This window comes from Silene latifolia, chromosome 7 (genome assembly GCF_048544455.1).
Source record: "Silene latifolia isolate original U9 population chromosome 7, ASM4854445v1, whole genome shotgun sequence".
Classification (NCBI taxonomy): Eukaryota; Viridiplantae; Streptophyta; class Magnoliopsida; order Caryophyllales; family Caryophyllaceae; genus Silene; species Silene latifolia.
This window is the reverse complement of record NC_133532.1, coordinates 97,390,313-97,403,916: the sequence shown is the minus strand read 5'-3', so window position 1 is coordinate 97,403,916 and position 13,604 is coordinate 97,390,313. Positions and strand designations below refer to the sequence as shown.

The window sequence follows — 13,604 nt, the reverse complement described above, 5'->3', positions numbered from 1 at the left end:
CAGAAAGGATTAGTAATAATAATGTCTTTTATTAGACGGTTTACTTACATATATTTTTCTTTGATTATAGTTTTAATTAGTATGTTGCATGTTGCTGCTCTTGTTGTTACGTTGATGTTGCATGCTGCTTCTATATGCTACTCTAACATATATGTTTTCGTTAATGTCTTTGTTTTCATAGTATATCTTCAACGAGCCACAAAACCTCGAGTACTCAAGACTTCAAGTCGATGAGGTGAGAGACTTGTCGGGCAAATACGTCCTTGAACATTGCAATAATGATGACTAAAGAAGTATATATTTGGGTCATTTTACTTCTAGTTTTATTGATTTTATAGCTATCGATCTACTCACGACTTAAAGTTTTAGGAGCCATTTTTGTTGAAGATATATTAAGGCTGTTATGCAAGTTGTTGTATATATATTTGGGTCAATTTACTTCTAGTTTTAGGGCCTTAATGTCATTATTGTAATGGTAAATTATAATGGAGAACATGAGAGTTTTTTGTCAAATGGTAAAAACCCAATTTGATGGTGCTGCTGGTGTGATTATTTGATGCTGCTGCTGCTGTTAATTGATGCAACATTTTGACAGTAATGCACTTATTGTATTTATATATAAAAAAAAACTAATACCAACGGTTATTATAAAAACACCCGTTGTTATTAATTTGCCTCCATAAACTATTAAATGTGCGCATTACTATCAACAACGAGTTTATCATATAAAACCGTTGTTATTAACGTCCCACTCATTCTTTATACAACGGATGCTTTATAACAACAACGACTTTAAACCGTTGTTAAAATACTTACAACAACGGTTTGTATCCATGAAACCGTTTTTATTAATTTCCCACCAAAATATTTTATTTCTTTTCACAACAGATAGTTGATAACGACAACGGTAATTAAGCGTTGTTATACCTTTTACAACAGTTATTTTTTAAAAACGTAACCGTTCTTAAAACTTTTAACAACGGCCCGAACGACAACGCCCACTTTTTTCTATAACAACGGTTATTAGTCGTTGTTGTCCCCTATATCTGTAGTAGTGAAGTACCACATGCTCAATCAATTAACTATGCGCAAAACCTAGGCTCATTACGACTTAATAGGAATCTCAACTTAAAGAACAAACTCGACTTTTCCTGATTTTCCAGAACCGGACAGGCCCACTATAAAATGCATAACTAATTCCAGAAGATTCCAATCGATGCCAGGCCAATTAGGTTGTAACCCCATGACTCTTAGCTCCAACTCTTTTCGATAGTATTTTTCCCAAATTCTAAACTTATCAACGATTTCCAAAAGCTGACAGACACCGTCGCATAAAAAGTAAAGATTCATAAAACGGGTTTAAAATATCATTTTTTGGAAATTCCAAATCCTATTATCATCTAGACTCTTCAAATATAATGTATGAAAAATGCCTCGTACTAAATGGATATCTAAGTTAGGGTTTCAAGCCGTTTTCCACAAAACTATCAAATTCGCGGACTTTTCGGCTACATGCTCATAAACAAATCACCTAGGACAAACTACAAAGAATTTGGATACGAATTTTGACAGGAATAAACTAGGCTTAGAATGAACACGAGTCTCTTCCTTAACGTTTTGAAACCGACGAATCTAAGACAGCGAAAACAATCAAACAAGGCAACCTAAGGAATCTGTAAATTGTTGTAACACTCCTAATCATACTAACCCTAGTTAATAATGATGATGCACGACTAAGCATTACAATCTAAGACTCTAAAACATGATAAATCATAAAAATGAATTAGAGTACTCACAATTGAAGAACGAGATCGATTCCAAGAACGGATGCCCTAATTTCAAGAACCATGATTTCCATTTTCTTTGGATGGTTAAGAAGAATGGGAAAGAAATGAGATTAGAAAGCTTAGAAGTGATTAGGAATTGTTTAGGACATTACTAATAAGATTAGAAACTAAACACATATATATATATATAAAACTCCCTTTAAATAATAAATGAACCGTTGCAAAACAATAAAAATTGATCCAGTCGGTCGAGTACTCGAACCCACTCGACCGAGTAAAAATATGGAGTACTACAATTTTAAATGATGCTCCTGCCTCGGATGAAGCCTCTCTGATTAAAAGAGATCAGATCGGGGAGGACACTTGCCAATCTGTTACAAATCACTTTTGAAATCCATTTGAGAGGACATTGCATCATGTTATTGGTCTATATTGTAAAACAGTTGTAGGTCTATCCACCTTAAGGATCAGAGTAAACAATGTAACATTCAACTGTTTAGAATTGAACCCGAATGAAAGAAATCTATGATAGCATTTGTAATATTTACACCAACAGTTTCCCATGTGTCTTTAAATAATTTACTTGAGTAGCTATCAGGACCTAGTGCTTTGTCATTAGGAATATGGAAAATGGTGTCTTTAATTTCCTCTCTGGTAATAGGCTCCATGAGTTTTTTCTTATGTTGATTATTACATGTGATCCTCTTTTGCACAATGTTTTTACTAACCATTGTTGTGGAGTTTTGAGACCTAAGGAGCAGTTGATAATACTCCAAGAAAGCTTTTTGGATGTCTTTCACATGCGTATGCAGGTGATTTTTGTGGTCCTTAATCTCAGAATATAGTTCTTATTCCTCATCGCCTTTATTACTCCATGAAAATAAGAACTATTGATTAAACTTGTTTTAAAGGTTGTGTAGTTGGCCAAATTGGTCAGTCTAATACAACGAGACGGGTACCACGATAGGAATCGGGCATACATGGCCGATTAATCAAGCACGTAGATGTGAGTGAGTAGTAACACGGTCTACAATGCATGGAGAGAGAATAGAAATGGATAAAAATTAACTCCGGTGTCGGATTATGGAGACCCGGGGTCTCTATTTATAGTAAAACAAGGGTAGAAAACAGGTTGTTTCTGGACTCTTGATGTGGTTGTAATTTATGCACTTTTAACCCTTTAATTGACCATATTTTACATGCTATTTGTACCAATTAGAGTTATTTTCATAGTTTTTAGCTTTCTATTTGTAATTCAATGTTATTATACGCTTTTTGTGTTGGAAAGAAGCGAAAAGTAACGGAATCCCGTGTTTAAAGAGCAATTGGAAGCTAAATTGACGGTTATAATGACTAAGCATGAAGAGGAGACCAAAGCCAATGTGCCCTAGAGCATTACACAAGGTTTTAGATGATTTACATATTCCAATCCTGACAACCTAGGACCATCCCTAACGGATTTCAAGGCAGAAAAGAGGAAAAACAAGAAAAAACAGCTTTACTAAAGCGAGACAGATCTGACCCGCCGAGTCAGATGTGGAGAACAGCTTATCCTGCCCGGGACGACTTCAACCCGCTGGAGACACGCTGATGTTTCTGCATCTCCTAATCAGATCTTAACCTAATGGTGCATTAGTATAAATAGGTGGTTTTTCAATCAATTTGTGGATCTTATCCTTCATTATTAAAACTTAGCTTCATCCCTAAACCTAGATTTATTACTTTAGTATAATCTTTCATTTATTAGCAAAATTAATTCTTTATTATTACTTCATTCTTAGATTTATTTTGTTCTTAAAGATTTTTTTGGGTTTTATTGAAGAAGAGTGACAATTATTCATCTATTGTTCGTCATCTATTTCATTACTTGCTTAATTAGCTGGTATAATTCTTAATCTGTCTTTAATCCCTTCTTATTTATTTATTAAGTTTATTTACCAATTACTTGTCTTAATCGTCATGATTAGTTTAGTTTATGTGATAGTTAATGTTGTTAGCTCGTTAATGATGATGATGATTAGTGAGTAGTGTTTTAACTAGGGTTAATGGGATATTAGAGGGTTGATTAAGAGGATAATCCATGTTGGTTGAATTTAATATTTGATTAAAGCTTCTAGTTTCAACTAGTCCACTCTACATATTTGATGATCTGAGTTTTGTACGTAGATGAATGTTTACATGATTTATTCATTGTTTATAGACTCTTATAAGAGTGAGAGCCTTAGGATGTGTTGGAACTTACGCTATGTTGGTGAGTTGAACGGATGTATGCAAGAGCCAATCCGACTTTGCCTAGGTAAGGTCGTTAGACCGAAAGACTCGACCCATAGTCTGTGATAAGCGGGTAGAGGTCGTCGTACCCGATCAAACAATTAACTCAACTAGTAAGGGTAGTCGAGGTCGAACCACAAGGAGATCAAGGTTTGAGTATTAGTTTTGTCTCAAATTATAAGTTAGCTACGTGAACAATAACAAGGTAATTATAAAATTCTAACAACTAAGCTAGCAAAATGGAATGCAAATAAACAAGAGAAGTAAAGACAAGCTAAAATAGATTAAGAGTTAATCAAATAATTAAAAGGCCTAGAACTCGGTTCTCCCACAACAATTCGTAATTCCACATACTAATTCCTTAGGCTAATCGTTTAGGTAAACGGGCAAGGAGGAGATGGCTCTAATTCGCCTAACACCCCCCTCTCGGGTTCGAAGTAGGACACTAGCACTACCCACCAACCCCCCTCTCGGGTTCGAAGGTCGGAATCCCTAACTCAACACCCAACAACCCCAAAAACATGCATATTTCCAAGGTGGTCAAGGAGTTGGTCAAGGTCATTAAGCCCCCATCGTATTCCGGGTCATCCCACTCCTCTCGGAGGTCGATTTCAAACGCTAGCCTAAAGGTACCCTCTCTTGGTTCTCCCTTTCGGTCTCAACCTAGGTTAGTAATAGGGTCGAATTCCGGGTATCCAAATCACAACCTAACCAACTCTCGTTGGTGGACAAGGGTCGCAAATCAACACTACCCAAAAATCAATCCATAATCCCAAATCAATCCTCCAAACTACCTTCACCAATTTCCCCAAATAATTAGCCTTTATGAGATTCAATTAGTGAAATTACTCATGTCGGGTCAAACCGAGTCCTAGTAGAAGACTACTCACTAATCATGGTGCTAAGAGCAATAGAAACAACAAAGATGGAGTCTTTAATCATGAACATGGTGTGAAAATGGATTCTACAATTAATCATGCAAATATCCAACACAAATTATGAAGAAAGACAAATTAAACTAAAGATGGGTGAGAATTAAACTAAAAGACACAACCTTTAACACAAACAACTCAAAGATTCAATCTTTGACACAAGAAAGATAAAGACTCAATCTTTGAGAACAACAACAATGGAAAACAAAGAAAACATGAACAAGAAAGAAAATAACATCAATTAAACAATAAGAAGTAGTATTCAAACATAAACAATTAAACAAAACTTAAAAGAAGGCAAATGTAAACAATTGAAATTAAAAAAGTGAAATAAGAGTAAGGAATTATACCAATAACATGGGGACTTGAATTGATGGAATGAATAACTTGGATAAACAAGAGATTGCTTAAACTAATTAAGTAATGATTACAAATTTTATTGAAGAAAATTTTGAAAGGGAAATATTTAGGGTTCTACAAATATTGAGAGAGTAAGAGAGACTAATTTCTAATCTAATTTCTAGTCTAGTGGTTGTGTAATGGTAGTGTTAATGGGTAGTTCTTTTTATACTAACTTATTAATTAATAATACTACTAATTACTACTACTACTACTACTAATAATAATAATAATAATAATAATAATAATAATAATAATAATAATAATAATAATAATAATAATAATAATAATAATTTCTAGTCTAGTGCTTTCTTCCTCTGGGGTCGCCCCCTACTCCGATGCCACTCTCGTGGCCCTGCGTGAGAAGCATCCTGTCGCCCCGCCTCCTTCATTGCCTCCTCTGTCTGGGGATCATCATCCTCTGGTTGCCTCTTCCGCGGTGGTCTTGGATATGATTCGGAGCTTCCCTCGTGGTACTTCCTGTGGGAGGGATGGTTTTCGTCTTGACACCTTATTTGTTTGAGTGGCGGCTATTCTTTGTGGCTATCTCCGATGATTTGATCACTTCTATTACTAGGGTGGTTAATCTTTTTCTTGAGGGTCGGTGCCCTCTTCCTCTGGGTGAGTACATTGCAAGCGCCCCTCTCACACCACTCGTTAAACCGGGTGGTGGAGTTAATCTATTCTTTGTCGGTACGGTGGAGACGGCTTGTCTCTAAGGTTGGTGCTTCTATGGTTGGCCCGTCCTTATCTTCTTATTTTGATGGGCTTGATTCGGGGGTGGGTGTGTCCGGTGGAGGAGAGGCTATCTTGCATGCCTTGAACCGGCTCATTGAGGCTCTGGGGGAACAGTGGGGCTTTCTATGTTCTTTGGTTGATTTCTGAATGCGTTCAACCTTGTTGACCGTTCGACCATGCTTCAGGAGGTCCGCCGTCGGTGCCCGGCTCTCTCCCGTTGGGTGGAGTTTTGTTATTGCAGCCCGGCCCGCCTTTTTTATGGGGAGCACTGCTTATGGTCTTGTCAGGGTGTTCAGCAGGGTGATCCATTGGGGCCTTTGCTTTTCGCGTTGGTTTTGCATCCTTTGGTTTGCAAGATCCGGGACACTTTTGACCTCACTTTGCAGGCATGGTACTTAGATGATGGCACCATTGTGGGAGATACTTTGGAGGTGGGGAAGGTGTTGGACTTGATTAGGTTGGATGGCCCTCGTTTTGGTTTACACCTAAATGTCTCCAAGACGGAGGTCTTTTGGCCTGTTGAGGATCCACGGAGCCGGCTTCCGGGGGTTTTCCCCACTTCTATTTCTCGGCCATTGCGCGGTGTTACGATTTTGGGAGGACACAAGATTGCTTGTCCTGGTTTTAGCGGTGAGATTGTGGCGACGAGAGTAACCAAGACCATTGAGTGATGGATTTGGTTGCGAGGATTGAGGACCCGCAGTGTGAGTTGCTTCTTCTTCGAGCTTGTCTTTGGTATATCTAAGCTCTACTTCTCTCTTCGTACTTGCTCCCCTAGTGTTTTTGGGTCTGTTCATCTTCCTTTTGATGCCGCTCTGCGTTCTAGCTTGGAACGTATTGTCACCGCATCAGGGCCGGGTTTTGGGATTGGCGGTGGCGCCTTGCTACATTCCCTTTTCATCTGGGTGGCCTTGGTGTTTATGCGGCTGGAGATGTTTTGTTCTATGCTTTTATTGCGTCCCGCTTATCTCTTTGGTTTTGCGGGCTAAGCTCCTCGGCCCTTCTCGTGTTGTAGCCGCTGCCCCGCTTTTGATGATGCATACGCACGTGTGTTTACTGCGACTACGGGTTCGATATTTTAGGTCACCCTAGTGAAATTGCTGCCCCAAACTTATGAAGAAATTGCGGATATTTATTTCACGACGGTTGCTCACGCCTCGAGTCTGTTTTTCTTTGACACCTCGCCGGATCGCTCTGGCGGTCTCGGCGGGGGCTCTCACTCCTCCGATTGGTTACGTGCGGTTCCTATCTCGGGGTTGGGTCGGACTATGAACGGGAGGACTTACCGTAGTGTCCGGGGTATCGCCCGGGTGTTCCGTTATTCTCGGTATCTAGGCCCCATCCGCTTGCTCTCGGGTTTTTCTTTGGGATGTTTTGGGGACCATCTTTGTTTCTTATCTTGGTCTTGTGGGCGTTAAACATCGGCATAACCTTGTCAGGACACTCTCTTCGACATCCGCTATAGATCTGGTATTTCGCGGGGAAGGAGGTTGATATCGGTTTGGTTGATGGGCATGGTGGCTCTCTTCGTCCTGCGGATTTATTGCTTTATTCTTGGGACGGGGGCGTGATGTGTGCGTCGACTTTGGGTTCTTCACCTTTGACTCGGATCGGGTTAGCGGATTTTGTGCGGGCGGGTTGTCGCGATCCGATCCCGAAAGTGTGCTAAGTATGGGGATTTGTGCGCGGGTAGCGGTTATGGTTTCCTACCTTTCTCTTTCTCTTCACTTGGGAAGTTGAGTTCGGATCTTTGTTGCCTTGCTCAGCGGATCCGAAATTCTCGGCATCTCGGGATATTGGGGCTCGGGTAGCCGCTTACATTTTTACTCGTATTAGCTTTACTATTGCTAAGGGTGTGGGAGCCCAGATTGTCTCTCGGCTCCCCACCAATTTCATGTAAACCTTTTATTTTTATTATAATGAAAGCTGCGCGCATTTTATAAAAAAAAAAAATAATAATAATAATATTATTATTAATCCTAATAATAATAACAAAACAATTACACGGCTCCTCTTCAAATCCAATGAAAGCAAAGAAAAAAAGGGGGAAAAGGAGGACGCGTGAACAAAACGCAGCAAAAGGGGTGTCTGTCCACGCCGTGGCGGGCTTGTCTTGGCGGCGGCGAGGTCAATGAAGCAAGGGGAAGAAATAAGCGTGAAGTGTGTTGTGCGGCTGGCCATTTCGGGCACCGGCATGGAGCACAAAAATGATGCGAGGTAGTTGAATTGGTGCGTTGTGCGTTTGGATGACATTGTGCGGTCCCTATATCTGCGTAGCAGCGAGACCTTCACAAAATGGAGGAAAAAAGGTGTGTTCTCAGGTTGAGGATGTCGACTGCAGGGCACAGGCATGGAGCACATTCTGTCTTCAAATTGGCTTGGTTTTCGACCCCAAGTCCAAAGATGCACGAATGACTGCTGGAGCATGGTGGTTGCGTATGGCGAGCTCCGGTGTCGGGTTTGTTGATGCTGAAATGGCGAAGGTGGTGCATGATGATGGTGAATGCGAGATGTGGCGAGGAAGTTGGTGAAAGTGAAGAGCGACAATGGTGTCGGTGGGGGTGGCTGTTAATGGAGATGAGATGTCCATTAATGGTGACAGTGGTTGTTTGAGGATGGTGATGAAGTGGACGAAAATGGCAGTGATTTATGTCGGGTTTCTGGGTTGCTTGGTGAAGGACGATGGTGGATTAAATGGTGTGAATGGTGGTAATGATTGTTGAATGGTGATGATGGTGAATGGATGGTGGTAAAGGCCATTGTTGATGATGATGACGAAACAAAAGTAGCAGGGGAGTTGTTTGAGTAAAACTTTTGAGAATGAACAAAGTGCCATGAATTTGCCACGTGAATTAATTGGGAACGGTCAACTATTGATCTCAATCTTCTTTTAATATCGTTTGTTTGACTCCGTCTTATTTACCCACTCTCACTTGCTCGGTACCTATAATTACAAAAATACGAGAGTAGTACCATATACTTGATATAAAATAATTATTCCCGCTAAATGTAACAAAACTAATTACTTCAAATTAATTAACAAAATGAGCTTTTTAACATTTAAAGCACACAAAATCGAGTCAAACACAAGATAAAAGCATGAGTAAAATTCCGCTAAATTACTACTTATCAGTCTGATTAAAACCCTAACTCGACTAAGATACTCAAATTTATGGACCATTGCCAAGTTTTCTAGGAAAGACGCTTTTTTTGCTAATGGGGTTTGTCGATGGGAAAATGTCTCACCCTCTCTTTTAGACTTTTGTATTATCGACTCGGTAGGATGTACCGAACTTTCCCTGACCCTACTCCTTGGCCTTTTTGTAATTTCATGAATTGTGTTTAATTTAGTGTTCCCTTCTACTAAAAAAATTAAGTTGTATCTAACAATTTTTTAGTAATAATTCAACAAGGATAAGGAATCAAAAAAATTTAGAGTTACGAATCGAATTCAATTGAGTTAACTCGTTTTCCACATGAAAATAGTTGTTGATCATGATTATAATAGTCATAGTTTTGTAATGAGGTTTATGAATTTAAAAAAATATGGAGTTAATCATGCAATATTAATAAGAAGGGAAATAGAGATAACGATGGTTAAAATTGAAAAGTTTGTTAAAATTTGGGCAAAATTAGAAAGTTAGGGCCATTAAAGGTAGCACTTATTTCATCTCATTTAAGAGTTTCCACATAAATTTTTAGGGGTGTACCATGTTCTTTCATGAGAAATCCCAAAATAAATTAAATAAGCTCATAGAGTTTTACATACGTAAACATTCTTTTTACTATTTAAAAGAAAAAACGCATTCATTTTAACAAGTAAAAAGAAACAAATATATAGAAAGTAGCATTAGATGATCATAGAATATGTAGTACATAATTTACAACCACTTGACTTGCTACATAGATTTCTTGGTTATCATTAAACATGATTATACAACAATCATCCTTGGTTCATATGGTATTTGAGATAGTAAAATCCACTTATCATCACCATAAAACTTTCCAGGGGTAAAATCTTGAATTTCAGTAGCATTAAGCTTCTTAATTCCATGCCACTTTACGCGATTACTCTCCACAGCACCAGGTCCCCTATTCTCATACTCGCTTAAGAAACAAGTATCTTCACCAAAGGTCCCCATCCACGGCTTCCACCCTTCAGCCGCAATGGAATCATCAAGAAATGATTGCATGAAAATGGTCCTAGAAAACTTTTTCCACGGCGTTCCTAAATACGCTTTATTTTCATGACGAAGCGGGTAATACGCAGGATCAGCTGAAATAGTGCAGTTTTGTAGCACGAAACCGGTAGGCTCTTTCTCATTTATTCGGCCATGCGCTGCAATAGTGCAAGATTGGGTCTCCAACGGCTTCCGGAGTATAAGCCTGCAGTTTTGGAAGACAGCAATCGCGTTGCCTAGAATAAAGTCTATGGTCCCTGAAATAGAGCAATGTCTGTAGAATTGTCTATGGCTGTGGGCATAGAGGGTGTCCTTGTATCCGTCAATATGACAATTGTAAAATATCGACATGTCTGATTGGACTAAAAGTGCCACTGCTTGATGCTTCTCTGCACCTGCTGAGTTCTCGAAACCAATGTCTTTTGCCACAAAATTGCTTCCCATTACAGCTGCAATGTAGATATTTAGGAAAGGAGGCAATTTTCAAAATATTGTTCGACATATCATCTATCTTAGTTTCTAACGAATTATTATATTTTCAAAGAATAGTTTAATTCGCACCTGCGCCCGTAAGGCCGTAACCATAATTTCGATCCCAAAGCGATCAAAATTTTATCACCTTTAAAGACACTCGTGATATGGTGTCATGGTCATATTGTATAAAAAAAAAAAAACAGGCTAACTTACCAACAGTTGCAGTCTTGAGGACAACAAAACCATCACTAAAACTCTTGTGTCCAGTAATTTTTGTCTTAGCAGGCCCATCTCCAACGAACATAACATGCGCCATATTAGGCTCCACAACAATAGTTTCATCATATATACCTTCCTTGATATAGATAACGAAGGTTTTATTGGCTCCAGTCACAGCTTTGTTAGCATCTACAACAGGTACTTGTTTTAAAGCCTCGCCGATGGTTTTAAATTGACCACTCCCATCTTTTGCCACCAATGCATCTGCTTTCATTTCGGATCCTGGTGTTTGTAGAAGCCTTCGTTGCTTCATATCTATCCAATGTGGGAATTTGTCCTCCTCATCATGTTTTGTTTTTATTACTGAATTACCTTCTTTCTCGGATAGTAACCGTCCAAATTCACCCAACCCTGAAATATCAAAAGATTTAAGAAGAGTAGAAAGTTGCGTAGCCATCCCTAAGCCATTAGTAGTAAGTTGTTGTGAAACGTTTAATAATTTCTTCATCTCTTCACCAGCGTTCCCAGTCGTATTCTCAAATGCATCAATACAACTTTCTTGAAATGTTAATGCACCACTAAGCCAAACTCTCATGTTTTCTACGTAATCATCTAGCTTACTAAACTCGAACTCCCCAATCTGGTCAACCGATCTTTTAAGGTCAATAACGGCGTACTCCATCACTATTTTACAGGCTTCTAGAGCACCAGAAGTCCTAGGATCATCCTTTGCAGCTTTAATAGTTTTTGAATTTTCCAACGCATTTTCAATTTTCTTCATCGCTGCTTCAAAACCTGCTTTTATGAGAACCTTAGGATCTGAGCTGTTTGTATGAGAAAGGGTTTTAACACAAGTTTGTCGATAATCTGTAGTTTGGCATAACGATTGTACAGATTTCGATGATGTGGTTACAGCTCCATTATTTCCATCGTGATCGCTCGATGAATTGTGATGTTTGCCTATATCCTTCAACCCAACTGCGACAGCTGCAACCATTGCCACTAACATCAAAGATGAAATCCCTATAACAGCTATCCTTCTTTTCCTCTTTTCTGAACTATTCAATCCATCGTCACCTGACATTTTTCCTCTTTAAATGTTTGTTGCTATGAATAAAGGTAACGTTTCCTTAGAGATCTAATTTGTTTTTGATTTAGACGTGAGCACAAAATCGAGTTGTTTTTTTTTTATGATTATTTTGCTAATTTTTTTTAGGGCTGGCATAAAAGCATGGGGAGTAAAATAAGAATGATGGGATGTTGTTATATATCTTAATTAAGTGTTTTTTATTCGCTTAATATAGAAATTCCAATGTGAGGTTCATATGAATTGCACTGATGTTTATTTGAATTTCAGTTATATCACAAATAATAAAGCCTGTCATATTCTATAAATATATGCACTTACTTTTGATACAACAACAACTTTTGTATTGTACTAGTTGGTAGGGCACCGGGCGCGGGACCGCAAATTGGAAAACGTTTGAACGATCGTATATGAAAGCATCAAAATGGAAATAAAATTTTCATACTATACAAACATATGTAACTTTGTACCGTAAGAAATGGTTTAGTATTTAGTAGCCATACAATTTTATTCCACTGCTGCCTAAGAAGGAGAAAAAGAAACATACATCGGATGTACTACATCCAACTTTTTTGTTTTTTGAGCATATATGTATTTTTTTTTAGCTTATTACCTCAAACTTTATTTATTTTTGAACATGTGTATTTTTTTGAGCATAATAAAGTTTACAAGTTAGATTTTAATATTTTTTCCGTCAAAACTCAAATTTAACTAAACTTATATGTAATGTTTTTGAGTTTTATTGTAATTTTTTAGAGCTTAATGTTTAAGTGAATAATCTCAGAAACTTCATATTGAAACTCAGAAACTTTAAAACAAAACTCAAAAACTTTATTATAATGCTCAGAAACTATAGAATTGGAGGTAGTACATCAGATGTATAATCCTCTTACTGAAGAAGGAGCAATGTTCCACACATAGAGGAAGCAGGGTTAAATTTGTCTCTATAGCTCAATCACTCTCTACTTACAATTCACGAGTTCATGGCTTGGAACACACTTACAATTGAATCTTATGCATTAGTTATTTGTTGGTCAACCAATGTTTGAGATGAACCCTTATTGTATTTGGAACTTGGATGCTTTTTAAATCCCAAGGAAGTAAACTGCATCATCTTTTGTTGCAGTCCACGGGCAAGTACCCGTTTGAGGATGGTTGATCGCTAGCTAGTCAGTATAGTTATGGTTTCTGATTTCAAACATTCGTCCAAGCTTGAATAATGCGGAAGTGCAAGGATTATTGGTGGTGCTAAATTCAATAACCACTACGCCCCTATATCTGAATCACCCAACTGAAGTAACTTAGTATTCAAAGCCACGTAAGTATTAGCAACTTGTATGATATTATAAGAGGTATCTAATTCATAAGCCCCATGATATAACAACTATACAATGTAGCATGTTTATTTGGAGTAAGATCAAGTTAGTAACGCAAAACATTCTTAGTAAAGTGCGGCATGAGCACTGAATTCTTTTAGCGTCTGGTTCATACAATGAAAATTGATAAATTTTACAAC

General features: G+C 38.1%; 1 protein-coding gene across 1 annotated transcript; it reads right to left on the bottom strand.

The window, feature by feature from the left end:
- Window positions 1-9,943: 9,943 nt before the first annotated feature.
- Window positions 9,944-12,238, bottom strand: LOC141592387 (putative pectinesterase/pectinesterase inhibitor 28). The gene is made up of 2 exons (XM_074413019.1): window positions 10,996-12,238; window positions 9,944-10,757 (listed from the first exon to the last, which is right to left on the bottom strand). Exons 1-2 carry the CDS (start codon window positions 12,083-12,085, stop codon window positions 10,060-10,062), a joined length of 1,788 nt encoding a protein of 595 aa, XP_074269120.1. The 5' UTR covers window positions 12,086-12,238; the 3' UTR covers window positions 9,944-10,059.
- Window positions 12,239-13,604: the final 1,366 nt, after the last annotated feature.

What these genes read in the sequence shown, in the direction of transcription:
- LOC141592387 (XM_074413019.1), bottom strand. Translation starts at nt 12,085, where the DNA reads ATGTCAGGTGACGATGGATTGAATAGTTCAGAAAAGAGGAAAAGAAGG. An exon ending in CCTCAAGACTGCAACTGTTG is followed by an intron (nt 10,758 to 10,995) that starts GTAAGTTAGCCT and finishes TCTACATTGCAG; the next exon opens with CTGTAATGGGAAGCAATTTT.